This window comes from Elephas maximus, chromosome 9, assembly GCF_024166365.1.
Source record: "Elephas maximus indicus isolate mEleMax1 chromosome 9, mEleMax1 primary haplotype, whole genome shotgun sequence".
Lineage (NCBI taxonomy): Eukaryota > Metazoa > Chordata > Mammalia > Proboscidea > Elephantidae > Elephas > Elephas maximus.
In genome coordinates, this window is record NC_064827.1 from 85,101,727 (window position 1) to 85,128,634 (window position 26,908).

Consider the following 26,908-nt stretch of genomic DNA (forward strand, 5'->3'; position numbering starts at 1 on the left):
TACTGAGATTTCTCACTACAGCCTGTTGTTTTCACTTCTCCCACTTGGCTTCTACAGGATCTTGGCTGCTTTTAGTAGCCCTTACATGTGATACAATCTGGGGATTATACCTTTCCTAGTTTGCTAAAAATTTAGTTAGTTCTTTTTCTTTTTTTTCCAATATCTTTGCTGCTTTTGAATGATTTCTAGGGGGAAGAGGGGGAAATGCTCATTCATGCAGCTGTGTTCATAACAGACGTCTGTTTGAACTCTAGATCCTATTTGTGGAGAAAGACTTTTTTTTTTTTTTCTAATGTAAATGTAATGAATTGCTCTGAAACCAAAGAACCTTGTATTATCTCTTCAATATGCATAGCTTGTGGAATCACAAGACTGTGGATTAAAATGGGCCCTAAACTCACATAATATAATCTTTTGATATTATTCTGGAGTAATTAATTCAAATTGTTTAAGCCAATGATATTAAGACTAGAGGGATAGGAGCTTACACAGATAGTCAAGTGTTTTAAGGACTACAGGGATAGGAGGTTACACAGGTAATCAGGGTTTTGTTTTGTTTTTTGTTTTTTGAGGGGGTAAACTGGTCTCCATACCAATGGGGATATACTGTGAAGGTGCTTTTTGGACTACAGTAATTACTAATATATAATACACCTTAATTACTAATATATATGATACACTTTAAAATCTCGCTCCTTAGTCCACTATTCCACCACCTAGAATGGCTTTGGTCTGCCAGTATATGCTGTTTTTGGAGGAGAGGATGAAAGAAACCCAGAGTAGTATCTTACAAAAAAAAAAAAAAATTTTTTTTTTTTTTTTTTTTTTTTAAATAATTATAGGATTATGGCAAATCACCACGTTGTTCCTGATTTGACCAGGACTGTCTGAGTTACACCAGTCCTGGAGTCCCTGAGTGATGCAAATGGTTAACAACTGAAAAGTTGGAAGTTTGAACCCACCCAGGAACCCATTGGAAAAAAGGTCTGGTGATCTACTTCCAAAAAATCAGCCACTGAAACCCTATGGAGCATAGTTGTACTTTGACAAATGTAGGGTTGCCATGAGTTGGAATCATCTCGATGATAAATGGTGGTTCCGTCTAAAGGTTTCTCAGCTGGGATAATAAGTTGTAGTATCACTCTGTTTAATGCATGTCCCTTCAGCAGCTTTTACAGTCACATGTATGTAGTTACTCAGACTGACAACAATTTAATGTTTAAACTTTTAAGATAGACAAAGACCTGAACTAGTGTGTTCCTTTTGTTTACTCCCATTATTCTCCACAGGGCCTCATGTTTTTGAAGATTTTTCTATGAAGACAATTTATAATGGTAACGGGCCTTATTTACATGCCACTGAATACACGTGGAATGAAAAAAAAAATGACTTCACTTCTCTGTCTCAGTCAAATGTTTTTTTTTTTTAGTACAGTTTAGGCATCAAATTTTGTGGCTTCCTGGTTATAGATGCACAAATCACAAGCAGCAGGAGACACATTGAAAAACAAAGTCCTTCTTCATAACTCTGAAATGTCACCATTTCCCCCAAGGACATAAGATTTTCTTTATAACTCTGCAAATACATCGTAAAGTCTTCGTTTGTCAATTTGGTGAACGTACCACCAGGTAACAACACCTTGGCATGTAAATCATTCGCTCAAGAAATCTTGAAAGAGGATTGTCAGAAGTTTCTTTTCAGCCTTTGAGACTATTGGTTTTATGCTTCTAATGTGTCTGGGAATATAGCTGACTCTCTAGGGTAATTTTCTTAGAAAGCCCTAGATAGCAGATGATTATAAAACCTAATAGAAAAGGTATCTCTTTTGGACTAGATTTACATCAAAAAACAAAATAGCTGACAGAGTAGGTGTAAACTAAATTAATAATTCTAACATTTAAAAGTAATATATTTTGCCATCTGGAGTCCCAGCTAAAAAATTTTAACATCTTTGAGACCTGCTAAGAAAGTATGTCTCTTGTCAAGTAACCAGAAGCTAGCATTTGGCTCAGATTATCATTCTTCACATGTCAGATGTTGCTCAGATTCAAACTCCCTTTTCACTCAGTGTTATGCATATGCATATTGAGAGTTTTTCCACTCAGCAAGTAGATTTATAATTCCTCCAGAGACAAGTTAGTGCTGCAAAGGACTAGCATCTCTATGTGCATAATCATTCCCTCTTTATGTGTGCTTTGCAGAGTGAGCTGGGATACTCTTTATTTTTATAGACACATTCGAAAGCCTTTGCTTTCAGCATTGTATTAAGGTGACAGTAACATAATGTAAGAACATTCATTCATTCAGTCAATCAATCCATCAAGACTCGATGATCATTACAATATGTCAGACTATACTAGGCACTGAGATCACAAAGATGAATACAAAATAATCACTGTGTGCAAGACGCTCCTAGTCTAATGAGAAGGCAGATGTATTCACGGGTAATTATAAAACAATGAGAAGGGCAGGGTAATAGTGAAGATACTGGTTTCTTTGCAACCCTCCCCCACTTCACTTTCCCCACTAGACGTGAGACCACAGAAACCATAGAGTGTAATTTGGTCTCTTTTCCTAAGAAGAGAATCCTGTGTCCTAACCCCACCCCATCCTTCTCTGATGGGAAGCTGGACCACTCTGTCCTATGGCAGCCTTAGGGGAGGTGCAGGTCCGTGGCTGAGTCTGCCCTGGACCTAAGTTTGTTTAGTTCCAAAATTCACTTGGGAATTTGTATGTGTTTTCTCAAGGGGCACTTACAGATCCAGTTTGATGTAGAGTCACTCTGCTCTTCTGGTAGGAACTTCAAGTTCCTACAAGGTCTCGGATGATGGTAGAGTTGGTGGTGAGAAGTTGTGTAACCAACTGTGTATGCTGGGCATTTGTCCAGAGTGGGACCTGCTTATGCTAATCTTTGCTCTGCTGGATTCTATTGACCTTGTTGTTGTTAGTTGTCATCAAGTTGGCTGTGACTCATGGTGACCTTATATATAACAGAACAAAACATTGTCCAGTCCTGCGCCATCTTCATGGTCATTGGTATGTTTGAGTCCATTGTTGTGGTCATTATGTCAATCCATCTCATTGAGGATTTTCTTCATCTATTGACCTTCAAAAAACCAAAACCAAATCCACTGCCATTGAGTCAATCCCAGCTCATAGCAACTTCCCCAGAGCATTCCCAAGGCTGTAATCTTTACAGAAGCAAATTGCCACATCTTTCTCCCATGAAGCGACCTTTCTGTTAGCAGCTGAGTGCTTGATCTTAGCATTCTTTAAATCATTCCAAGTTGCATTTTTGAGGCCAGAGCCATGGTTGTATGTTCCTTTTTATATAGTTTGCAGCTCTGATTTTGTCCTGTCAGCTCTCTCCCTACTCCTAATTCTATCCACATTCATATTATCTCTTCCACAGAAGGACAAAGAAAACAAGATTCACCTACTTGTAGTTAAGGCTATCTCACATAAAGATTTCCCATATAAAAAATAGCCATAGCATTCAGCTCTGAGCTTGATAGAACTTGGTTCACAGCAGAAACAAGCTGCTTCTCAAGGAAAATTCTGACCTTCTTGGCAGGAAGCCCTGTAGGTCCCCCTCCTAGCAAGAAGGTCAGGCTGTACCTACATAAAAGCCTGGCCTCAAACACAGCTTTACCTTTAGTCAGCAGCACAGAATACCTATATTCAAGCATTTTTGGCCTTGAGTTGACTGCTGACCAGCTCCTGTCAAATACCTATCTGTGTGAATTAGACTGGCTCTGGTCAATAGTGACCTTCTCACTAATCCAAGGTGATATACAGACTATCAAGACAATATAGCAAGTGTTTCATATATAAACCCATTGCCATCAAGTCGATTCCGATGCATAGCGACCTTATAGGACAATGTAGAACTGCCCCATAGGGCTTCTAAGGAGCAGCTGGTGGGTTTGAATTGCCGACCTTTTGTTTAGCAGCTGTGGCTCTTAACTGCTGTGCCACCAGGGCTCTGTTTTTCATACAGCTATATATATTCCATATAAAGGACTCTGAGATTCTTTTTATTATTAATCTCTGGTCTTAAAACCAGTCAAACCGGTTGCTGTCCAGTTGATTTTGACTTATGGTGACCCCGTGTGTGTCAGAGAGGGAGTGGGCTCCAGTGGGTTCTCAGTGGCTGATTTTTTGGAAGTAGATTTCCAGCTTTTCTTCTGAGTCACCTTTGGGTGCACTTGAGCCTCTAATTTTTTGGTTAGCAGCTGAGAGCCTTAACTGTTTGCACCTCTTGGAACTACAATTTTTGGTGTCAGCGGTCCTCTTATTAAAGCAATTGGATGGCTATTTTGTTTTTAGTGTTCTTGTCAAAAAAAAATTGGCAACTTTATATTGGTCCCACCCACTTTTGGGGGGCAGTTTTGCTGCTCCATGAAACACTTGGATCTAGGAACCAATGATCTAAGAGCCTGGTATGCGACTACCCTCTTGAGCAGGGTTTCTAGACTTGGTACTACCAATGTTTTGGGCCAGGTAATTCTTTTGTTGTGGTGCTGTTCTGTACATCGTAGGATGTTTAGTAGGATCCCTGACTGCTAGCACACAACTCCCTCTTCCAGTTGGACAACTAAAAATGTCCCTAGTTGTTGCTAAATAGATTGATCAAATTGATCCTACTCCAACCCAGTTGAGAACCGCTGGTCTAGAGCAGTGTTTTCCAGACTGTGGTCCTGACTTGTTGATGTTTTGTGAAGTCACTTTAGTGGGTTGATCATAGCACTTTAAACAATGAAATAGAATGAAAGAGTCTAGAAAGTATCCAAGATCACATAAGGGGAAGTAGAAATTTAAGTTTCAGTTTTATTCACAGAAATTACACATATGCGTATTCTGGAGTAAGATGTAACGTGCTTTTCTTACTGGGGGGCTGTGGTCAAAAAGTTTGAAAGTTACTGTTTGAGAGTCATTCTAAATTTTATTTTATCATAGTCATCTTTTTTCCTCAAAGATTTTTTTATTGATATAAACAACGAGTCATGACAAGTTGTATGGTGACTGTAAATAAATGCATGGAGCAAGGAGAACAAGCCTGTATAAAGTATATATACATATGTATTATTACATCTGGTTTATTTTTATACATATTGCTATGCACAGTTCACACAGATGCTGTATGGCTTACTTAGTAGTGATAAAGTATTTAAAATACCCAACTATCCAAAAATATTATGGATAGACACCATATCATTAAACAATAATATTTTGCATTTGTACATTATTTTTCATTTGAGAATCTCACTGCATTGACTCATTTATTTCCTGGCTATTTGATTCCCAGTTCATCTCAGGGGAGACTGAGGCACAGACAAATGTTCACATGACATGATATAATAAAGTTAGAGAATCAACTAGGCCTCTGGTTTCCTTTACAATACCTTAATTATTTTTACTACATTTGCTTTTATGCTACCTCTTGGAAGTAGGGGCGGGTCTTTTTTGGTGACTGTGTATATCTGTTGGAGCCCTGGTGGCACGGTGGTTAAAAGCTTGGCTGCTAACCAAAAGGTTGGCAGTTCGAATCCACCAGCTGCTCCTTGGAAACCCTATGGGGCAGCTCTACTCTGTCCTATAGGGTCATGATGAGTGGGAATCCACTCAATGGCAACGGGTTTGGTTTTTGGTTTGTGTATCTGTCAGAGCCTGGCAGGCCGTAGGCACACACCATCAGTGGGTAGCGGCAGGCAGCAGTAAACACCAGATTGCATTAGCTCCATCCCCCAAAGAAACACCTTCATTATGGATTCATGTTTTCAATGCTGTGTTTTTGGCTGCTTTATCTAAGGTTGTATAAGAAAAAGAACATATCTGCATCTTTTGTAAGAATATAGTTATAATAAAATTTAAAATATGTCATGGGATAATCAGGGCCACATTCTGACTTTCGTGGGCCCCAAGCACTTTGAGGTTCATGGGCCCCATCCTCCATAAAAAAGCATTATAATGAGATTTCACTACTGCTTTGCTATAAAAGTGGATGTAATTCAAGTTGGGTTCCATTCATTTCATTTTTCTGATTTAAAAAACCTAAAACATTTTTGCAAGTCTCTGAAAGTGTGCAGACCTTAGGCACCATGGCTGAAGTGCCTAATGAAGAAGTCAGCTGTGGGGATAATATGTGGGAATAATAACTGGTGGTCTTTCCCTTCATCTCTGTGCTCATGGCAAGGTACTATTTACCAATTGCCATGAAGGCGATTCCAACTTATGGCTATCCCATGTGTGTTAGAGTACAGCTGTGCTCCATGGAATTTTCAATGGCTCATTTTTTCAGAAGCAGGCCGCCAAACCCGTCTTCCAGGGCATCTCTGGGTGGACTTGAGCTTCCAGCCTTTTGGTTAGCAGCCAAGTGTGTTAACATTTTGTACTACCTGGGACTCCTATTATTCCTAACCACCTAATTAGTCAGGATAGTTGGAATATTTTTTCCTCTTCCACTTACATTTTTTAAGCACTGTTCCCCCCTCCCCCGCCTTTGCTTATGTTTAATTGTCAGCTTCCTTTAGGCCCTCTTTAGAAGCAGGAAGCGTAGGTTATAGATCAATATAAGCAAATACGTTGCTATCCTGCTCATTTTGGAAAAAAAAAAATTGTAATTAAATGCATAGCAGAAAGAATTTCTGAGTGGTAAGTTACCTTTCTGATTTGTTACCATGTTTTGTTTTAGAGTGTGCTTTCAGGAACTATTCTACATTATTAAATAAGATTCAGCTCATTAGAGTAATTGAGTTACTGTGTTGGATAAGTCTTGTTTGGGGAACGTTATTAGTTTTGTCACTTGAACTAATTGTTTTTAGGAAGTAGCCTCATCATGTCTTAAAAAAAGAGATGGAAAATACTTTATATGTCACGAACATAGTCGATTTACAATTAAAATGATGTCACGATTATAGTAACTTTTCATTGTGTAACTTAGAAAATGTACATTGTGTAACTTAGAAAATGTAAGTGCGGTACACGTAAATAAGATTCATCCCTTACTGGATTTTTTTCTTAAGGCACCATGACAGAGAAGCTTTTCCCAAAGATTATGATATAGAGGGTCCTGAGACTGTCAAAAAATTGTGTAATTCAACATACCGGCGACTTGGAACTGATGAACCCCAAGTAAGTAGTGGCTGCTAACTTCTTCATTAAGCCAGGAGTCTTCATCATAGTGAAACATGGAAAAATGAAGGGAGGAGCACCTTGTCAGTGCCCCCGTATTAGCTATGCTAGTGATTTAGACAGGCGAGTTAGCCACTGTGTGCTTCGTTGACTTTACCTATAGAATGTACCCACTTCTTACAGTTGGTGTGAGAATTCAATAAGACAAAGAATATAAAGTGCTTCATAAATATAATATCAAGTGCCTGACACGTATCAAGTGCTCAAGAAATTGTTACTGTTGTGATGCTGTTGCTGGTGCTGTTGCAGTGTTTCGTTAGATATCTCTTCACAGTTACCCTATGGAGTTGTTGTTAGTTGCTGTGGAATTGACTCTGACTCATGGCGATCCCATGTGTGCAGAGTGGAACTGCACTTCATAGGGTTTTCAAGGCTGTGACCTGTCAGAAGCAGACTACCAGGCCTTTCTTCCAAAGTACCTCTGAGTGGGTTCAAATCACCAACCTTGTGGCTAGTAGTCAAGCGCTTAACTATTTGCACCACCCAGGGACTCTTCTCTGTGGAGTAGGTTTTATTGTCTCTGTTTTACTGATGAAGATAAAGAAACTCCTAAAGGTTAATTGCATTACTTAAAGTCACACAGCTAGGGAGTGGAAAGTTAGGGTATGAACCCAGGTCTTTGATTTCAGTCCTTTGTGCTTGTGCTTTTCATAAGGTAGTGGAGTTTGTGTAACACAATTACAAAAGGAATATTTGTTGCCTAAGTAATTTCTGTTTGCATTATTATGAATGGGTTGCTGCTTGGCTACTTGGGTCCCTGCTCAATCAACTCTCAAAAGACCCTTAAGTTGTGCCCTAAGATGTCGAGAATTTTGGGACTAGACAAAGACTCAGTTCAACCTTATAGGATGGTCTTGGGGATTTTAAGAGCTAGTTAGTTGACAAGGCAGGACATGGATGCTTTTTACAACAAAACTATAAAGTTGACAAGAAAGATATCATTCCAGTTATAAACCTAGACTCACAGATCTTAAATGACTTACCTGAGGTCCTGGGTATAAAGAGAAGGGAGAGGATACAGGCACAGAGCCTCCATACTTTCATGACCCAGGTGCCATACTGGATGCAGCAGGAGGGTGGATGAGCCTCTCCACCTTTTGTCACAGTGTTTTGATAGAGGCCTAAAGACTAGGATACTCTCGATAGATGGGAAAAGCCATATGTCCTATAGCAAGATGCTGTGCCATCTAGGTGGGACCTGCTAAGAAAATCTAAATTAGATCAAGCCAGTACGAGTGGTTTTGCCTTTGAAGACTAGGAGTTGAAGAGAATGAGGAGGATTTCTTTAGTTGAATGTTGCATGTCCCTCCTTCCAAAGTTGAGAGGACTTCCAAGGGAACCACTTAGAAAGATTAAAATGTGTGACCTGGAAGTTGGAGAATACATGGAGCATACAGGTATATGACATTCCTGAGAAATCTAAAGGTCAGAGGACAGGCCTGACATGCCGAGCAGGAAAAGAGTGGGAGCAAGCTGCACTTGGAGCGGGATGGTGGTGGCCAAGGATGTGTGCTTCTGCGAGGTTTCCCCGGGGATGTACTGGAGAGAATCTGTCCAGAGTGCTGTTGAAAGAGGGCTGCCTGGGGTAGGGATGAAGGGCAAAGAGATCTAAATGAAGAGTCCCACCTGATACCCAAAGCTGAGGAAGAGGAGTTATAATCAACCAGAAGGAGAAGAAGATTGGCTTGCTTCTAGAAGGTTGTAGTTGGAGGTTCTCAGTAAGGGAATCTCTGAAAACAATGACAAAAGTGCCCCATGAGAGAAGCAGTCAATTTTGAAAGTCTTCTAAGCCCAGAGGTGCTAGCGTAAGTCAGGAGAGTAAGGGCCAGTTGATACTATGTCTTTTCCCTCAGTTACTCCTCATCCTCCAGGCTTGGAAAGAGTCAGTAAGTTGAGGAGGAGAGAGAGAGGCAGGAAGGGAAGGAAGCAGCAGCTGACCAAGGCCATCCCACTGCAGACTTCCAGGCCTAAAGCAGCACTGAGCTGGAAAGGTGAGAAGATTTAAATCTAATCCAGCTTGAGGTTTTGGTAATTTCACTATGCTGGAAAATTTCATAACTCAAATGAGATTCTTCTTGGGATTTGAAAGAACCAGAAAAGGTGTGGGACTGGCCTAAGGTGTCCATCAACCAAAAGGAAAGAACTAGCCCTCAGTGTGGGACAGAAGGGACCACTGGATTCAAATAAAGTTACTTTATGATTACATCCTCTTTAGTACAGCTTATTCCATAAAACTGTTACATTAACAGCGGACAACTCTTCAGGCAGGTACTTTCCTTGACCTGCATTGTATAGATGAGGAAACTGAGTCTGAATGAAACTTTATGACTTGCTCAAGGTAAAACAGCTACAGAGTATATTAAAAATCTTAAAAAAAATTTTTTTTCTCCTTGGGCTCCAAAGCCTAAGCTCTTAAATACTTCTCCGAACTGCTGCTTGGAAAGCCCAGCTGTCCCACTTCTAGTCCAGTGGACTTTTTACCTTTATGCTGCATGCTTCTTGCAGAAAGTGAACCTAATTATTTTTTTGGCTCTGGCTTGGGTATTGTATATACCTCACTGCATATGTGTTGGCGCTTTGATTTCTTACATCTTAGCTATAACTTCTGTCCTGTTTCCTGAATTATATTCACACGTGTGCTGGCTAGCCCTATCCCCATCTGTTTTACCTCCTGAATGCCTTCCTAGCATTTTTGTTTTTTTGCAAGATTGCTGCTGAGTGCTTGGTTTTTACATCCACAAGCATTTCTATTTAGCTGATTGAAGGTTTCCTTGCCTTTAAATGCTGCCACTGGGGCTAATGTGAGCATCATTTATTTGTAACAAGACTTGAAGTGGGACTCTCTTTGTCTGTGTTTTGGAGGATGCTCCAAAAGGCCAAGAACAAAATAATTGTCCCACATTCTATTGGAACTAGAAGTGAAGTATTAGGCCACTCATTCAAGATCCTCCAAGAAGAGAGTGCCCTTAGGCATCCACTCACATTAAGGATTGAAGTCCAAGAAACCAAAAGACATGGAAGAAAAAATAGGGACAATGCTAGGAGCCCTAATACATGGCATAAACAGAATACAAACCATAACTAACAATGCACAAACACCAGAAGAAAAACTAGATAACTGGGACCTTCCAAAAATCACACACTTACACTCATCAGAAGACTTTACCAAAAGAGTGAAAAGACAAGCTACAGACTGGGAAATAATTTTTGGCTACGACATATCCGATCAGGGTCTGATCTCTAAAATATACAAGATACTGCAAAAACTCAACAACAAAAAGACAAATAACCCAATTAAAAAATGGGCAAAGGATATGAACAGACACTTCACTAAAGAAGACATTCAGGTGGTTAACAGATACATGAGGAAATGCTCACAATCATTAGCCATTAGAGAAATGCAAATCAAAACTACAATGAGATACCATCTCACCCCAACAAGGCTAGGACTAATCCAAAAAACACAAAATAATAAATGTTGGAGAGGTTGTGGAGAGACTGGAGCACTTATACACTGCAGGTGGGAATGTTAAATGGTACAACCACTTTGGAAATTGATTTGGCGCTTCCTTAAAAAGCTAGAAATAGAAGTACCATATGATCCAGCAATCCCACTTCTCAGAATATATCCTAGAGAAATAAGAGCCATCACATGAATAAATATATGCATGCCCATGTTCATTGCAGCACTGTTCACAATAGCAAAAAGATGCAAACAACCTAGGTGCCCATCAACAGATGAATGGATTAACAAATTTTGGAATATATATGCAGTGGACACAGTGGCTGTAACAATGGGCTCCAGCATAACAATGACTGTAAGGATGGTGCAAGATTGGGCAGTGTTTTGTTCTGTGGTAAATAGGGTCATTATGAGTTGTAACCGACTCGACGGCACCTAACAACAACATACATAATGGAATAATATGCAATGATACAGAACAGTGATGAATCCGAGAAACATCTCACAACAGGGATGAACCTGGAAGACATTATGCTGAGTGAAATTAGTCAGTTGTAAAAGGACAAATATTGTATGAGACCACTATTATAAGAACTCAAGAAAGGGTTTAAACACGGAAGAAAACATTCTTTGATGGTTACAATGGTGGGGAGGGAGGGAGAGGAGAATTCACTAACTAGGTAGTAGACAAGGATTATCTTAGGCGAAGGGAAGGACAACACGCAATACAGGGGAAGTCAGCACAACTGGACTTAACCAAAAGCTAAGAAGTTTCCTGAACACAACCAAACACTTCTAGGGACAGAGTAGCAGGGGCTGGGATCTGGGGACCATGGTTTGAGGGGACATCTAGGTCAATTGGCATAATAAAGTTTATTAAGAAAATGTTCTGTATCCCACTTTGGTCAGTGGCATCTGGGGTCTTAAAAGCTGCTGAGCATCCATCTCAGATGCATCAGTTGGTCCCAACCCACCTGGAGCAAAGGAGAATGAAGAACACCAAAGATACAAGGAAAATATTAGCCCAAGAGACAAAAGGGGCACATAAACCATAGACTCCATCAGGCTGAGACCAGAAGAACTAGATGGTTCCTAGCTACCACCAATGACTGCCCTGACAGGGAACACAACAGAGAGTCCCTGACAGCAGGAGAAAAGTGTGGTCAGAGCTCAGATTCACATAAAAAGACCAGACTTAATGATCTGACAACTAGAGGAACCCTCAAAGACACGGCCCCCAGACTCTCTGTTAACACAGAACTAAATCCATTCCCGGAGCCAACTCTTCAGACAAAGATTAGGCTGGACTATAACATAATACTCATGAAGAGTGTATTTCTTAGTTCAAGCAGATACACAAGACTAAATGGGCGTTTCCTGTCCGGAGGCAGGATGAGAAGGCAGGAAGGGACAGGAGCTCATCACATGGACATGGGAAACCTGGGGTGGAATGGGGGAGTGTGCTGTCACATCATAGGGATTGTAATTAGTGTCACATAACAATATGTGTATAAATTTGTGTATGAGAAATTAACTTGAGCTGTAAACTTTCACCTAAAGCACAATTAAGTTTAAAAAAAAAAAGAATCCAAAAGAGGAGATTAAGATTAGAGAGAAGATTTTTGGAAAATTATTGCTGTGTTATAAGTCTCATCTGAATACCCCCTTGGGTGCCTGGTGAAGTTACAGATATGAGACTACAGTGATCTGTCTGAAGCAGCAGAGCAGAAAGAGGGAGCTAGCTACACTATCATCAGTTGTGGAGCAAGAGTGTGTGAGTGCTCTTGTGGATCAGATGTGGGCCATATGGAAGCAAGAGATGACATGGAGCCATTTCAGAGCCTGCCCAAGAACACCTTGTGTAGTAATGAGGAGGGACCTGCTAGAGTCCCAGGGGTTGAGATAGAAAATTTAAGTCAAGCTAGAGGCGTCCTTCATCATGGGTATGCCATTCAGTGTTGAACCTCAAAGTCTACCAGAACTCCTCAAGAAGGTCAGTTTTGAATCAACTGAAGACGTCAATGTAAGAGAGAGTCAAAGATAGGTATGGCCAGAGGAAACCAACACAAGACGACACTTCTGCCCTTACCTCTCTCCTTTCTCATATCTCCACACCCCCAGCTTCAACCCTCAAGGAGCCAGAGGAAGTTGGGGGAGCAAGGAAGAATTTCAAGTGGGCCAATTGAGAAGAAGCCAACTGGGCCCCCTTTTCCCACCATAATAGGCCATACCAAGGCAGGCCTAAGTAGGAGACATGAGAATCTTTAAGTGAAGCTTAAAGCCTTGGCTATGATGTGGGACTCTTCTTGGCATAGAAGTAACCAGAGGATTTTTCTATTACCTGAGAATGACCAGAAAAGTCATAGGACCAGTCCATTCTATATTTCATCAAGGGCCATGGAAAAGAGCTAGCCCCTCCAAGAAAGTATGAATGGGGACTGATGAGGGAAGAATGGATTTGTTTTTGGTTGTACCTATCTACAAGTCCCACTTGTTGAATGAGCCAGTTACCAATTTATAAAAGAATAGCCCACTCTCATTATCCCTCTCTAACCCCTTTCCTTACTTTAGGTTTCTTCATGGCACTTATACCATTGGGCATATTTTAGACTTATTTCATTGTTTATTTTGTCTATCTCTCCCTCTTAGAATATGTTTCATGAGAAGAGGAAGTAGGCACTGCTATATCCCTAGTGCCTACAGTGCCTGGTACATAATGGGTACTCAAATATTTGTTGAATGAATGAATGAAGGATCATGTTCAACAAACATTTATTGAGGCCCTATTTTTGGGGGGGGGGGTCAGGCATTATGCTAAGTGCTGTGGTAACACACATAATTTAAAACAAGGTCTCTGTACATAAGGAACTCATAGGCTTGTGGTGGAAATGGGGATGGAAAACCACATTGGCAAAGGGTGATGGATGCTGTGATAGAAGAAAGATGTGGATGCTCTGAGGGACATCTTAATTGGAATGGGTTATATGGAGGGTCAGGAATGGCTGCCTAGCAGAGGTGACCCCTTTGAGGCCCCTGAGCTGAATTGTCAAAGAACCATCTATTGGCAGAATCTGGAAACATACCACTCAGGTATAATCGGTTTCCTACTCCAGTGGTTCCCCCAGGCTTCAGGAGCCAAGATGCAGAGAGGAACAAACACTGGGGTTTCTCTGATTGTCTTATTGTTGAAGTGATTATGGGCAATAGCATTTTAGACTATAGTATTTTGCTTGGGTATTTTATTTGGACTTTTTTCAGGTGCTACATAGTTATACCAGAGTAGATTTCATGCAAACTAAAATTATCAAAAGTATTTTTATCATTTTTCCTCCAATATGTAAAGCCCCTGGCCCAAGGATCCTTACCACACTATCAAAATCCCCACCACAATCACATATGTTACTCCGTTAACCTGTTAATCTGATATTAAAGCGAGAGCCACTGAGAATCTGGAGTGGCCATGTCTGAGCATGTCGAATCCTATAATCTTGGAAGGATTAAGTACAGAACACAGGATGCGGTGTCATAGAAAGTGAGAACTTTCCAGACACAAAGAAGCAAAGACAAACATGAGCAATTTTATTAAACAGATTTTTCTTATGCAGCCAATGGATAAATGCCAAGGCATTTTTGGAACTATCAGGACAACACCGATGAGTAAATTAGGATAATACTCCGATGAGTAAATTAGGATAATGCTAGTATTAAAGCATCACAGTCATTCTGGGTTTTAAAATGGCAAAGAAGTGAAGAGTATAAAAGTGTGCTAGCATTCGTTTTATGAATAGGTGAAGAAGAGCTAAATAGGCTTCAAACAAGAGCTGTTTTAGTGGCTAAAAAATATGACATTTAAGCAGTAATTATCCTAAAAGAGATATAAAGGGATATAATTATACCAGATCTGAGAGATTGGTTTCTCATTTCCTTAATTGGTTCAGGTATTTTTTTCCTTTGATTGACATAGTAGAGTGGTATTTTGACCACTGACGGCACTTTTAATCTTACAGACAGATGCTTCTTGCACCCAGGTCTAAGGGCCTGGAAGAGGCACGTGGATCAAATTTTGGTGAATGAAATCATTTTAAATGTAGGAGAGGCACCTAAACCAAGAGAAAGGAAGATGTTTGGGGCTATTGAGCCAGGGCCACGGCTTGCTTTGTGTATCCATAGTCTTTGAGTTTGTAGTTGACACCACCTTTTTCAGGCCCTCTCCTGGATCTACTTTGGGCTGTGATTTTCAGTATCAGCACAACCACACCTGCCTATCCTGTTTCAGGAATTCTTTATACATTTTGGCCTCATGAGTGTGCTTTTCTTGTTTTCGGATGCAGTTGTACCTTTATTTATTCTAGGGAATCTCATTTCTGTCATTTCTAGGGATTTGGAACAGGAAAGAAAGCAGGTAGGCACCATTTTGATCCTATTATTCCTCTGCAGATCCTTTTCTATATCAATAATCATGCCCTCATTTAACTTTTAGAGAAACTAGATTTTAATTTTTCATGTATATTAATTATTAATTTGCTTATGCAGGTGTAACTGTTACATAGAAAAATGAGACTCAGAAGGTGCAGTCACACACACAAAACAAACCAAAACCTATATTCTTTGCCTCCACTGTCTATTTAGTGTTACGGCTTGAATAGTGTGCCCCCAAAATATGTGTTGAATCCTAACCCCTGTATCTATAAATATGACCCTGTATGGAAATAGGGGGCTTCTTTTGTTATGTTAACGAAGTCATACTAGTGTGAAGTGGATCCTAGACCTAATCAGTTATAAAAAGACCAGAATAGACACAGATACACATAGTGGGAAGAAAGACGATGCATCTATTAATACAAACCCAGGAATTCCAAGGATTGCTGGCAGCTGCTAAAAGCTGATATAGACAAGAAAGGATACCCTGAATTCAGGCTTGTAGTCTACTGACCTGTAAGAAAATAAATTCTGTTTTTTGAAGGCACCCACTTGTGGTATTTCTGTCACAGCAGCACTAGGTAACTAAGATACCTGCTTTATGGAATTTGTTCTTTCTCTAGCCGTGGATAAAATCTTGTGCAGCTTCCCTCATTTTTATGGTCATGCCTAGGTAATAAAAAATCCATTGATCACATTTTAATAATTAAAATATCTAATCAAAATGATCAATTTCATTTCAGGTTAAAGTTTTTCCCGTCCTACACCTCTAGCCTGCTCTGGGTGGGGAAGCTGCAGAGGGAAGTGGAGGGTCGCGATGGGCTTGATGGACTGCTTTTCTGATCCTTCACCTGCTCTGCTCCTCCCTTCCCCCAGACAACCAGAAGTCCCTCTTGGGATGATTCTCCTAATGTTGACTAATAAGCAGAGACTGCTTTTATGACAGGACATAATTTTGTTATCTGGGAGTGATCAGAAAAATATGAGGCTTGTCCAAGATTTATTTCTCTTAGGGACAAGGAAAGACCCATCCCATAAAAGCTGGCTTGACCAGGCAGTGGGGACAAACATATGAAATTGTTTTTCTGATTGCACCCTTCGAGTCCCAGTTGTTCAAAATAACGGTGGTTATATTTGTGGGTGCCTCTTGGGGATCCTGTAGAATGTGTATGTGGTACTAAGTTAACCTAAACAGAAAAACAAAGCCAGACTTCCAAGGACAAAAACTACTGCTCAGAAATAAGAATGAGAAATAAGAATAAGTGGGAAGTATGTCCCCTTCATTTCAAGCCTTAGAATGGAGCCTCAAGGATACCACACAGGGAACTTGATATGTGTCCCCTACAGATTGGGGAGCTTAGTGGACTGGGGTCTGACTCATGCTGGACAAAAGGCTGTAAGCTAGAGGGTTTTCGAAACAGCCTGTGGCATCAGAGTGGAAACTTGACTTGGAAAGTACCCACATTTCCTTCAATATGGATCAGAAACTATGTTTTCTGGGGACCCTATAGGGTCGCTATGAGTTGGAATCGACTCGACGGCAGTGGGTTTTTTTTTTTTTTTTTTCCGGTATAAGGAACCTACGATAGAAATGTTAGTTGGGGATCATCTAAAATGAATCCAACTGTTACTAGTTTCCTCAAACTGCGGTGACAAAATACCACAAAGTGGGTGTTTTAAACAACAGAGCTTTATTTTCTCACAGTTGTAGAGGCTAGTCATTGAATTCAAAGTGTTGGGAGGGCCACATTCCCTCCTAAGGCTCTCGGGGAAGATTCTGTCTGTCTCTCCCAGCTTCTGGTAGGCGTTCCTTGGTGTGTAGATGGCCCCTTCATGTATCTGTTTTTTCTGTCCCTATTCTTCTCACCACTTAGATGGGATTAAGACCTACCCTACTCCGGTATGACCTCATGTTAACTGATAATATCTTCAAAGATTCAATGATTTCCAAACAAGGTCACATTCAGTGGTATTGGGGGTTAGGACTTTAGCACATCTTTTTGGGTGACACAATTCAATCCAAAACAACTGGCAAGAAAGATTCTGCTAGGGGATGAGTCATCCTCAGCAGAAAAAGTTTGGTTACCATCAAATGTGGAACTTGAGTTACCTGCTCGTTTCATGTACCAAGTAGTTACCCAGGTTATACCTCTATTGAGTTGTCTTAAATGTAGCTCATATGTGAAGAGTGCATTCTGAAAGATTAGAAATTAAGACTTAAAAAAATTGATTCTCAAGACAACAGGGAATAAGCATTATGAGATCATGAAGTGAACTTCTTGTATACGTTAGATTCTTTTTATGTTATCATTTGACTCAAGCTAGATTTTATTATGCAAATTAAATGGACATGTTAGTGATTATCCCGTGAGTTTGTGATATGTTAATTTAGCTACCTCACAAACCAAATTGCCAATCCTTAGTTTGTGATATATATATAAAGCTCCAAAGACTTTTAAACATATGGAAGTACTTTTATGAATTACCTAGCCTTATGTGAGGTTATGAACATTTTTATACCAAAGTGATTTTTCACATTGAGAACGGGGTAGTATTAGGTTTGCCTACATGCAACACAAACCACAAATCAACAGTGCTGTTCAGAAGCCTTCATTCTTCCATCTAAAAAATGTGAAGGAAAGCAGGCCAGGACTTGTATAGAGGGTCCCACTCCTTCCAGGTTTCTGCTCTGCCATCCTTTGGATAGGGCCCTTGTCATTAAGGTCCAAAATGACTGTTGGAATCCAGTCCTTATGCCCACATTCCAGGTAGCAGGAAGAGAAAAGCAGAAGGACTTTCCCTGGAAGTTGTATAAACTACTTACACTTAGCTCAGTTGCCCAGAACCAGTCACTTATCATATATAACTATAATGGAGGCTGGAAAATGTGTCATACAAGGCCATGTGTCAGTTAAAATTTGGGGGAGCCCTGGTGGCACAGTGGTTAAGAGCTCTGCTGCTACCAAAAGTTTGGCAGTTTGAATTGATGAGCTGCTTCCTTGGAAACCCTATGGGGCAGTTCTACTCTGTCGCATGAGTCAGAATCAATTCAATGGCAACAGGATTATTCCTGAGGAAGAAGGGGGCATTTAATATTGGGGGATAACATTTGCTTCTGATACAGGTGACACAGAGATTAAGAGCGGGCTGTGGAGTCAGATGGCTTCAGTTTGATTCTTGGCTCCAGCACTTACTAGGTTGCAACTTGTTGCTTTCCTTAAAAGTGTTGGCCACATTTGTATGGATCCTTATTTAAAGTCTCCTCAGTTCCCCTGGAAACCCTGGTAGCATAGTGGTTAAGTGCTACAGCTGCTAACCAAAGGGACGGCAGTTCGAATCCGCCAGGCGTTCCATGGAAACTCTATGGGGCAGTTCTACTCTGCCCTATCGGGTCGGAATCGACTTGACAGCACTGGGTTTGGTTTTGTCAGTTTCAGTTCCCCCATGATTGCACTTTTCCTTCTGAGACCATATTTGATACACAACACTCATAGGATTGTCTTGAGTATTTAATAAAGTAATGCATATAGGGTGCTTAATATAGTGTTTGACGCAGACTATAAGCACTCAATAAATTTAAGCTCCACTAATGCAGATATAGAGCTCTGGTGGCGCAGTGGTTAAGAGCTCAACTGTTAACCAAAAGGTCGGCAGTTCAAATTCACCAGCTGCTTCTTGGAAACCCTATGGGGCAGTTCTACTCTGTCCTATAGGGTCTTATGAGTCAGAATTGAATCGACGGCAATGGTTTTTTTAGTGCAAATATTATTTGTTTCTTTTTACTCTTCATTATTCCCTGTTTGGTAATCTCTTCTTTAAATACAGTTTTCAAAGGTGCTGATGGACGTGTTGAAATATTTTACTGCTGAAAATGATCAGCACATACCTAAGATTCATTTTTAAGTCAACCTTACGGCATTAAATCAAAATGATGGTTAATAATTTTTTTAAAAAACATGTGTTCTTTTTTGTTAAAATATAGTACATGATATCTAATACAGCATCCTCTACCACTGACTTGCGAGCCTGGGAATCTAAGAGGAGGAGACGTTGAGCTAGGACATATGGGTCAGAGCTGGGAGGCTGTGATTCTGAAGACTGAAGCCTTACAGAGCAGTGAGGGGAGAAGTCCAAGACCTAGAGAGCCATGGAGTAGGCCAGGGAGCCAGGACCAGAGACTGGAGTTAAAATGCTTTGAGTAGGGTAGATTCCTAGTTATAGCAGAACATTATGACTGATCCAGAGTGGCCCAAAGGTGCTTGACTGTGGCTGTGATACTCTTAGAGACAAGGATGGTGTTCCTAAGACCCCCTAGATGCTACCTGTGGCGCTTCTGTGATTGGTCTGAGTGCCTCTTATAATTTACAGATGTCATCATAGTAATAATTGCTTGATAATTCACTGAAATATCCTCTATGATAGAGAATGGATAATAATGATGATGATGGTGGTGACAGCAACGATGAGGGTGATGACAGAGATGATATCTGAAGTCCTTTGTGACTTACAAATGGACTGCTGCAAACATTTTCTTACTTAGGGAAGTTAAAACACACCAACCCTGAGAAAGAGAAAGGGAGTACAAAGCAGGCAGAGCTAGTTTTTGGTGAATGCAACACTTTTCATTTGGTAGAAACAATCAATCTGGTTTTTATTTTCCCAACCACACACAGTAAGGAATTGCCATTTTTCCATATTTTTTTTTTTTATGATGAGATAGTTGACTGTTATGGGATATGATATTACTTATTTTTTAATGCCAATTGAAGATGAGAAGTAAAAATTGGAATGTACTCCAACAGAAATATATTTTAGTAACTGACCTCTTTTTTTTTTTTTGTATTAATTTTTTCCTGTATGTGGCTATTTTCCCAGATTTGGATATCAGAAACAAATGAACAGATGGCTCAAATTCATTTAAAAACACAATCGGCTGAAGTAAAGAGCAAGGCCTTATTGAATGAGGATACGTTAAACTCTGGGATTATTGAAAGGTATTCTCAATTCTTTCCTTTGCTTACAGTGCGTGCAGAACAGGGTATAAATTTATAGAAGCAGGAAAGAAGTATAGTGGCCCAGCTACATACTATAGGAACACATCAACCACATTCGTCTCAAGCTCCCCTGATTTCTGCTCGTGCTAAGCGTTTTGTTCATGTTCTGTATAACAGTTGGACTGGCGTTCTAGTTGTTTATATGTATGTATGTTTCCCTGGAGATCGAGAGTTCCTTGAGGGTGGAAACTGTTCCTTAGTCATTTCTGTGGTCCTGCAACCTGGCACAGTGTCTTCCCATGGAAGCCCATGACACAGACATTGTCTTATCTTGTAATCATTGGAAAATGCAGTCAAAGTAACAACAAAATGCTAAAATTTCCACTTACTTGTTGGAAAATTTTATTTTTCAAGGTACTTAAATGTTCCAAACATGAAGTCCCTTTTAAAAATAATCATCACAAAAGTTCAGCCCCAAATTAGTTTTGTGTAGCTTTCGAAGTGGCAGCCTGACATGTTTTCTAAAACTTGTTATCTTGTTTTCAGGGACACTGGATTGCCTGCTACGGGCTTTGGAGCCATCTTCACTAGGCACCCACCAGATCATCGTAAAATGTTAGTAGTTTCTATACTGCTGCAGACTGTACAAAATGTTTCTTAATAACTTGGGATTTTTTTTTTTTTGGTAGTGGTCAAGGGTATGTGTATACCAAGAGCAACAAAACTTTTGTGTGCCTCAGTTTCTTCATGTGTAAAATGGGCATGATAATTTTAAAGGCACCCAAGATATAGGCACCCAAGGTAAAAGCACCCAAGATATACATACATTAAGCAATTTAATATATGTAAAACAATCAGAATAGTAACTGATGCCCCTTATGTAGCATCTTACAGACCTCTTTTCTTTAACAAAAGTTTTCTTTCTGCTAATAAATATGTATAACAATAACAATAATATAACTAAGACTGCTATTTTTACTGATGAAGAGAAATGAGTTTATTTTGGGGATAGCATGACATGTTATAGTAAAAAAAAGAATTTTTCTTCCACTCCTCTTTCTAAAGACAACTTTAATAATGTAATGTCTATAATGATGTATAGATAAGCGATGTAGAAATACAGGCACTTGTAAGTATAACAAAATTCTAAGTATTGGATTGTGCATTAGGAAAACATAATCTGAGTGTGTGTCATCATCACCGGAAATTAAGGTGTTTTACTTCCTTTGAGACATTAGAACGAAGCCATTTTGCAGAGTCTACCTGGGAGAGTGCTGTAAAGGATAACACCCTACCCTGCATCACAGCTACCTGTTGTAATTCTGGCCAGATAAATGGAGCTGTTTGCTCCAGCAAGGCTGGCTTGGACCTGCATCTCCCACAGCCTGGTGTAGCATCCCCTAGTGAGCTTAAGGGTCCACAGGAAGTAACCCCAGAGTGATCCTAGAGGAGGATGGGCTTCTGGATCGTTTCCCTGCACTGAAATCTGCAAAGACAGGGGAAGGCAGAATGAATCCAGAGGCAGGCTTTAATAAGTACATCAAAGGTGAGAAACCCTCAAGAAAACAAGGGGCCAGAGCAGGAGAGGGCTGAGGGGCGAGAGGAGAGGAGAAAGCAAGGGTGTAAGTCTCTAGATGGAATCTTGAGCCAGCCGAGAGGGAAGCTATGATCTCAGTGGACCAGGCTAGGACAGAAGCTTAATGAGTCTTGTCTAGTTAGTGTTTGCTAACTAGGACCTTGGATTATATGCTCAAAGTTGCATTTTCTGCACTGGCTTTGGTGTTTTCAGTCCAAGACAGAAAATGAGGCACCCAGGGCTCCAAATAATAGAGGATTTGATGAAAATAGCCTTTCTTCCTGGCACTCTGATGCCAGTTACAGATAGCCAGTAGGTCTCCCCCAGCCCCAGTTGGAGAAAGCAGTTCCTGATACAGGAACTGGGCAGTGTATCCTAAGGAAAGATGGATGTCAGGGAAAACGAGTACAGTAAAGTCCAGAGAACTGCAGTTGAGGCATTCAACTCACATCTCCCACGCTGACAGTGAAGACACCAGCTGGGCTTCCCTTGTCAATGGGCCACCCATCTAATCATCCAAAGCGGAGGCAATTGGTAGTCTGAGGGAATTTTCCAGTTTAAAAAAAAAAAAAATCATGACATATCCAAAGAGCAGACGCATCATGAGAAACAACAAATTACAGAAAACCGGAGGAATCAGGCCCAATGGGACAGATGGCTTCGGAATTTAAAACGTCATCACTTGCGCAAAGAAACCTGTTGCAAACGTAAAGCAAAATAATAAAAGTCCGGTTGACGTTAACTTCCCAACAGAAGCATTGGATGCCCGAGTGCAACAAGTAATATTAAAGTGTCGAAGGAGAAGAATTTTGAACTTAGGATTTTTAACATGTGAGGGTCAAACAATGGGTGAGGGCCAAACAAAGATATTTTTAGGCGTAGGAGGACTGGTTTCAGACTTACCATCCTGCTGGGAACAACTATGTTGTTGTTAGCTGCCAGCCCCCAACTCATGATCCCACTCACAACAGAACAAAACACTACCCAGTCGGTCCTGTGCCATTCCCACAATCAGTTGCGGGATCAGACGGGGATTAGGCAGTTATGATCATAGGGTTCTCACTGGCTGATTTTTGGAAGTAGGTCATCAGGCCTTTTTTCCTAGTCTGTTTTAGTCTAGAAACTCTGCTGAAACCTGTTCAGCAACATGTAAGCCTTCAACTGACAGGTGGGTGCTGGCTGCACTTGAGGTACGTTGGCTGGAAATCTAACTCAGGTCTCCGATAAGGAAGGCAAGAATTCTACCACTGCATCACCACTGTCTCCATGAACAGCTATAGAGATGGACGGAACATCTTAGGTGACTGTTTTCAGATGTTAGACAGCAAGAAGTGGGGGACTGTGCTCCTTGAGAATGGGAAGTAAACATCACATTCTCCCCTTACTAATGACAGGGACACTCTTCCTGGCTATGGTGCAGGGAGGTGAGCCCAAGTGTAGACGACTATTCTTGTTGAGCTAGGAGGTGGAATGGGAATCTAGGCTGGAACTTGCAGGGCAGGATATAGGAGAGGAGGAAATGGTGTGTGTGGGGGCAAGGGCGGGGTAGGGACAGAAGTCTTCATGGGCTTCCCCCCAGGTCCTCGGTCGAGGGCTGGGCTCTGCATGTCCTATCATGTAACACATACATCTGGTTTTTAAAATACAATAGAACTCTCTCTCCAGCATGCTGAAATTTCATAATGGTGCTCGTTTGTGCGGACTAGTATTTATTGTGCAGTGGGCTCTGGTGCCATTTAGCCTGCGTTCAAATCCTGGCTCTGGCACTTCCTGGCCGTGCGATCTTGGGCAAATTGCTTAACCTTTGTGTGTCTCAGTTCCTTCATCTGCAAAATGGAGATAATTATAAAGTCACCCAGGATATAGGGTTGATGTTAGTACTAAGCAAGTTAATACACGTAAAACAGAATAGTAACTGATACACACACGGCAAGTGCTGTGCGAGTCTGTGGGGTGCTGGACCCTTGGTGTACACTCTTGGTCATAAACTCATAACCATTGATGCAGAGACATTTTCCTGACTTATTTCATTGGTGATGTATACCTTCCATTTTTTCTTTTTGGAAAGCTTTTATTTGGATGTCGGATTGTCTGGGCCCGTCTTTTCCCTCCTATTTTCCTTTTTTGTGATATGCTTTCCTCTCTGTTTCTTCAAGCCTACTATGGAGTGTATCATTTGTTCTGTTTTTAATTTCCAAGAGTTCCCTTTTTGGTACTCCTAATCTTCTGATTTTATAGAATCCTTTGTTTTTGTTTCATGGCTGTAATATCTTGACCATCTATCTGGGGATGTTAATGATTGTTTTTCTTTAATTTTCTTCTCCATGTGTAGTCTGTTTCCTCCATGTTGCCTTTTTTTCCTTCTATTTTTATTTGTTTATATACCCTAGTGGTGTAGTAGTTAAGAGTTTGGCTGCTAACCAAAAGGTTGGCAGTTTGAATCCGCCAGGCACTCCTTGGAAACTCTGTGGGGCCGTTCTACTCTGTTCTACAGGGTCGCTACGAGGCGGAATCGACTCGGTGGCAGTGGGTTTGGTTTTGGGTATCTTCCATGCTAGAGGCTTTGCTAGATGTCTAGAAATCAGGCTTATGATTAAGAGATGGAACTCTGAGCCTTTGAGGGAGGCTTGTTGAGTTGGAGCTTCACTGGAGGAATCTATAGGCCATTTATTTTATTTTATTGTGGTAAAATATACCTAACAAAAAGTTTGCCATTTTAACCATTTTCAAGTGTACAATTCAGTAATATTAATTACATTTGCCGTGTTGTGCTATCATCACCACTATCCATTCCCAAAAGTTTTACATCACCCCAAATAGAAAGTCAGTACTTCTTCAGCCCTAACTCCCATTCCCTCCTCCCCTAGCCCCTGGTAACCACTAATAAACTTTTGTCTCTATGCATTTGCCTATTCTAGATATTTTATGTAAGTGGAATCATACAATATTTGACTTTTTGTGTCTGACTTATTTCACCAGCATAATATTTTCAAAGTTCATCCATGTTATAGCATGTACCAGAATTTCATTTCTCTTTACAGCTGAATAATATTCCATTCTGTGGATGTACCACATTTTGCTTATCCATTCATCTACCGATAAATAAATAGGCAGGCCATTGTTTTTGGAAGCCCTGGTATTGGTATTTTAGCCTTTCCTCTCCAGTTGGTCAGATTCCCCAGGAGTAGTTCCACCAATCTCCCACCTGAGGAGTGAAGGGCTGAATGCCTGTGCTCTTGGAGTGAGCGGGGAAAACGGGCTGGGACTTCAGTATTCAGCCTTCTTTATGTATGGCCACAGAACCAACCCTGCCTTTGATCACCGAGCCATTTCTGTTTTACCCTTTCTAGTGAATACATTTGTAGCCTCCTGTTGGAGTTGAGGAGGGGCAGTCACCCAGCAGTGGAGGGTGGAGAGTAGGGGAGCAGCAAAGGAGTTCTGGAGATCTAGCTGCTTCTCAAACAGCTCTCCCTCAATCTTCCTTTGTTCAGCTCTTGACTTCATTCCTAGTTCCAGAGGTACTGAGTGTGTCCTGAGTCTGGTGAGGACTCTGCACAAACATCCCTGGCTTCTCAGCTTTCCGCATTGCTGACTTAGGATTCAGTGTTCTGCTAAGGCAGTGACCACTTGTCCCTCTCCTCTCCAGCTTCCAAATTTTTTTTCTGTTGTCCCTTTTCCTGTTCTCCTTGTTCTTGTTGAGATTATTATTACTATTAAATCTTTTCAATGTGGTTTTAGTGAGACTTTTGGAAAAAGCAAAATCATAGTATACATCCAATCTTAACCCTGAAATCAAGTCTCAGCTGAAGTGTCACTTCCTCCAGAGGGCCTTGGTTAAGTCATGAACTTGGTTAAGTCCACCATGACTTGGTAAAGCCCCTCATTGTGTGTGTCCATAGACTTCTTTTATCCTAACACTCTTCATCTTTTTTTTAATTGCCTATATTCTTGTTTGTCTCCTTTGTTAAATCCAGTGCTCTGAAGGGCAGAGCTGTCACAGCTCTATCCCCAGTACCTAACAGGGTACCTGCCTACAGAAAACACACAATAATTATTCCTTGAATAAATAAATAAATTCTTTCTGATGTTGAAGAGCAAATTATGATGGACAAGCAATATGGCTACAAAGCCCATAGACCAAAAAGGTTCTCAATTCTATTCTGGCAAGTGCACTAGAAGACCTGGTGTTTTAGAAAATCATCCCTTATTAGTTTGAATTGCTAGAATTACTTGTTTATTTTGTTTGACTTATGAGTATTAGCAAGGAAATAAATACATGAGCACCTCCAACTGCCCTCTGCTAATTCCACATGTAGTTCTTTCTTTCAGTTAGTGTACACTAATTAGAAGACATCCTATACAATAGAATGCCCTGGTGTTTCAGAATCTGCTGCCTTGAATATTAAATATTCTCTTGCTTCTTACCAGCTGTACAGCTGTGGAAGTTAAATATCAGCTTTAAAAGGCAATGAATAAGAATGAGTTTGCTCAGTGGACCAAAATAATGTGCTTCAACTTATAAAAGAAAGGCTGTACTGTAGTCACAATATAAATTAAACTTAAGGTTACCTCTTAAGGAAAAAAAAAAAAAAGAATAAGGGTGTATCTTTGCTATTAAGGAGATATTAGCCAGATGACATTAATTTTTAGATAATGTCTACTTCGTTGCTATGGCATTTTACAATCTGTTCCTTTTTCTCATGACTCAACCTATGGCCCACCTGCTCAAATTTGGACCAATGTGAAGAAGATACAACATTTTTCCTCCATAAATTAGCAGCAAACGTTTCAGTGGGACATATTCAAAATCAGAACAATTAGAATGTTTGATACCAGTGGACTTATCAGTCCTGACCTTAACTAGAAAAGAAGGTCCTCTGGATAATTCTCTCCACATATGCCACACATGACGATTTTAAATGAGCTAAAAAACTGTAATATAGAGAGCAGCCAGGGTGGGACTAAAAGTGATATCGAAAACTTAAAGTTTAAAAAGGAGATTTATAGACTTTGAGCTAGATTGAGCTCATCTAGAACTAGAGTTAACTGTTTCCCTTGAGAGGTGGTCACATTTCTGTCAGTGAGTCTCCAGGGACTTGGCATTGGCTAGTAGTGATGGAAGGACGAGCCCTGGTGGTACAGTGATTAAGCCCTCAGTTGTTAACTGAAAGGTTGGCAATTTGAACGCACCAGCTGCTTCAAGGGGGAAAGATAAGGCAGTCTGCTTCTGTAAAGATTTACAGCCTTGGAAACCCAATGGGG

At 40.5% G+C, this 26,908-nt stretch overlaps 1 protein-coding gene across 4 annotated transcripts in view; it reads left to right on the forward strand.

Moving 5' to 3' along the window:
• CFAP95 (cilia and flagella associated protein 95) overlaps positions 1-26,908 on the forward strand; it is a 158,580-nt gene that overhangs the window by 20,482 nt on the left and 111,190 nt on the right. For 3 of the 4 annotated variants that reach the window (XM_049895528.1, XM_049895527.1, XM_049895529.1), the window contains exons 2-4: positions 7,026-7,134; positions 19,952-20,070; positions 20,617-20,685. In XM_049895528.1, coding sequence (XP_049751485.1) covers positions 7,026-7,134; positions 19,952-20,070; positions 20,617-20,685 — 297 coding nt within the window. The remainder of the gene's footprint in view (positions 1-7,025; positions 7,135-19,951; positions 20,071-20,616; positions 20,686-26,908) is intronic. The other variant, XM_049895531.1, reaches the window with a different exon arrangement.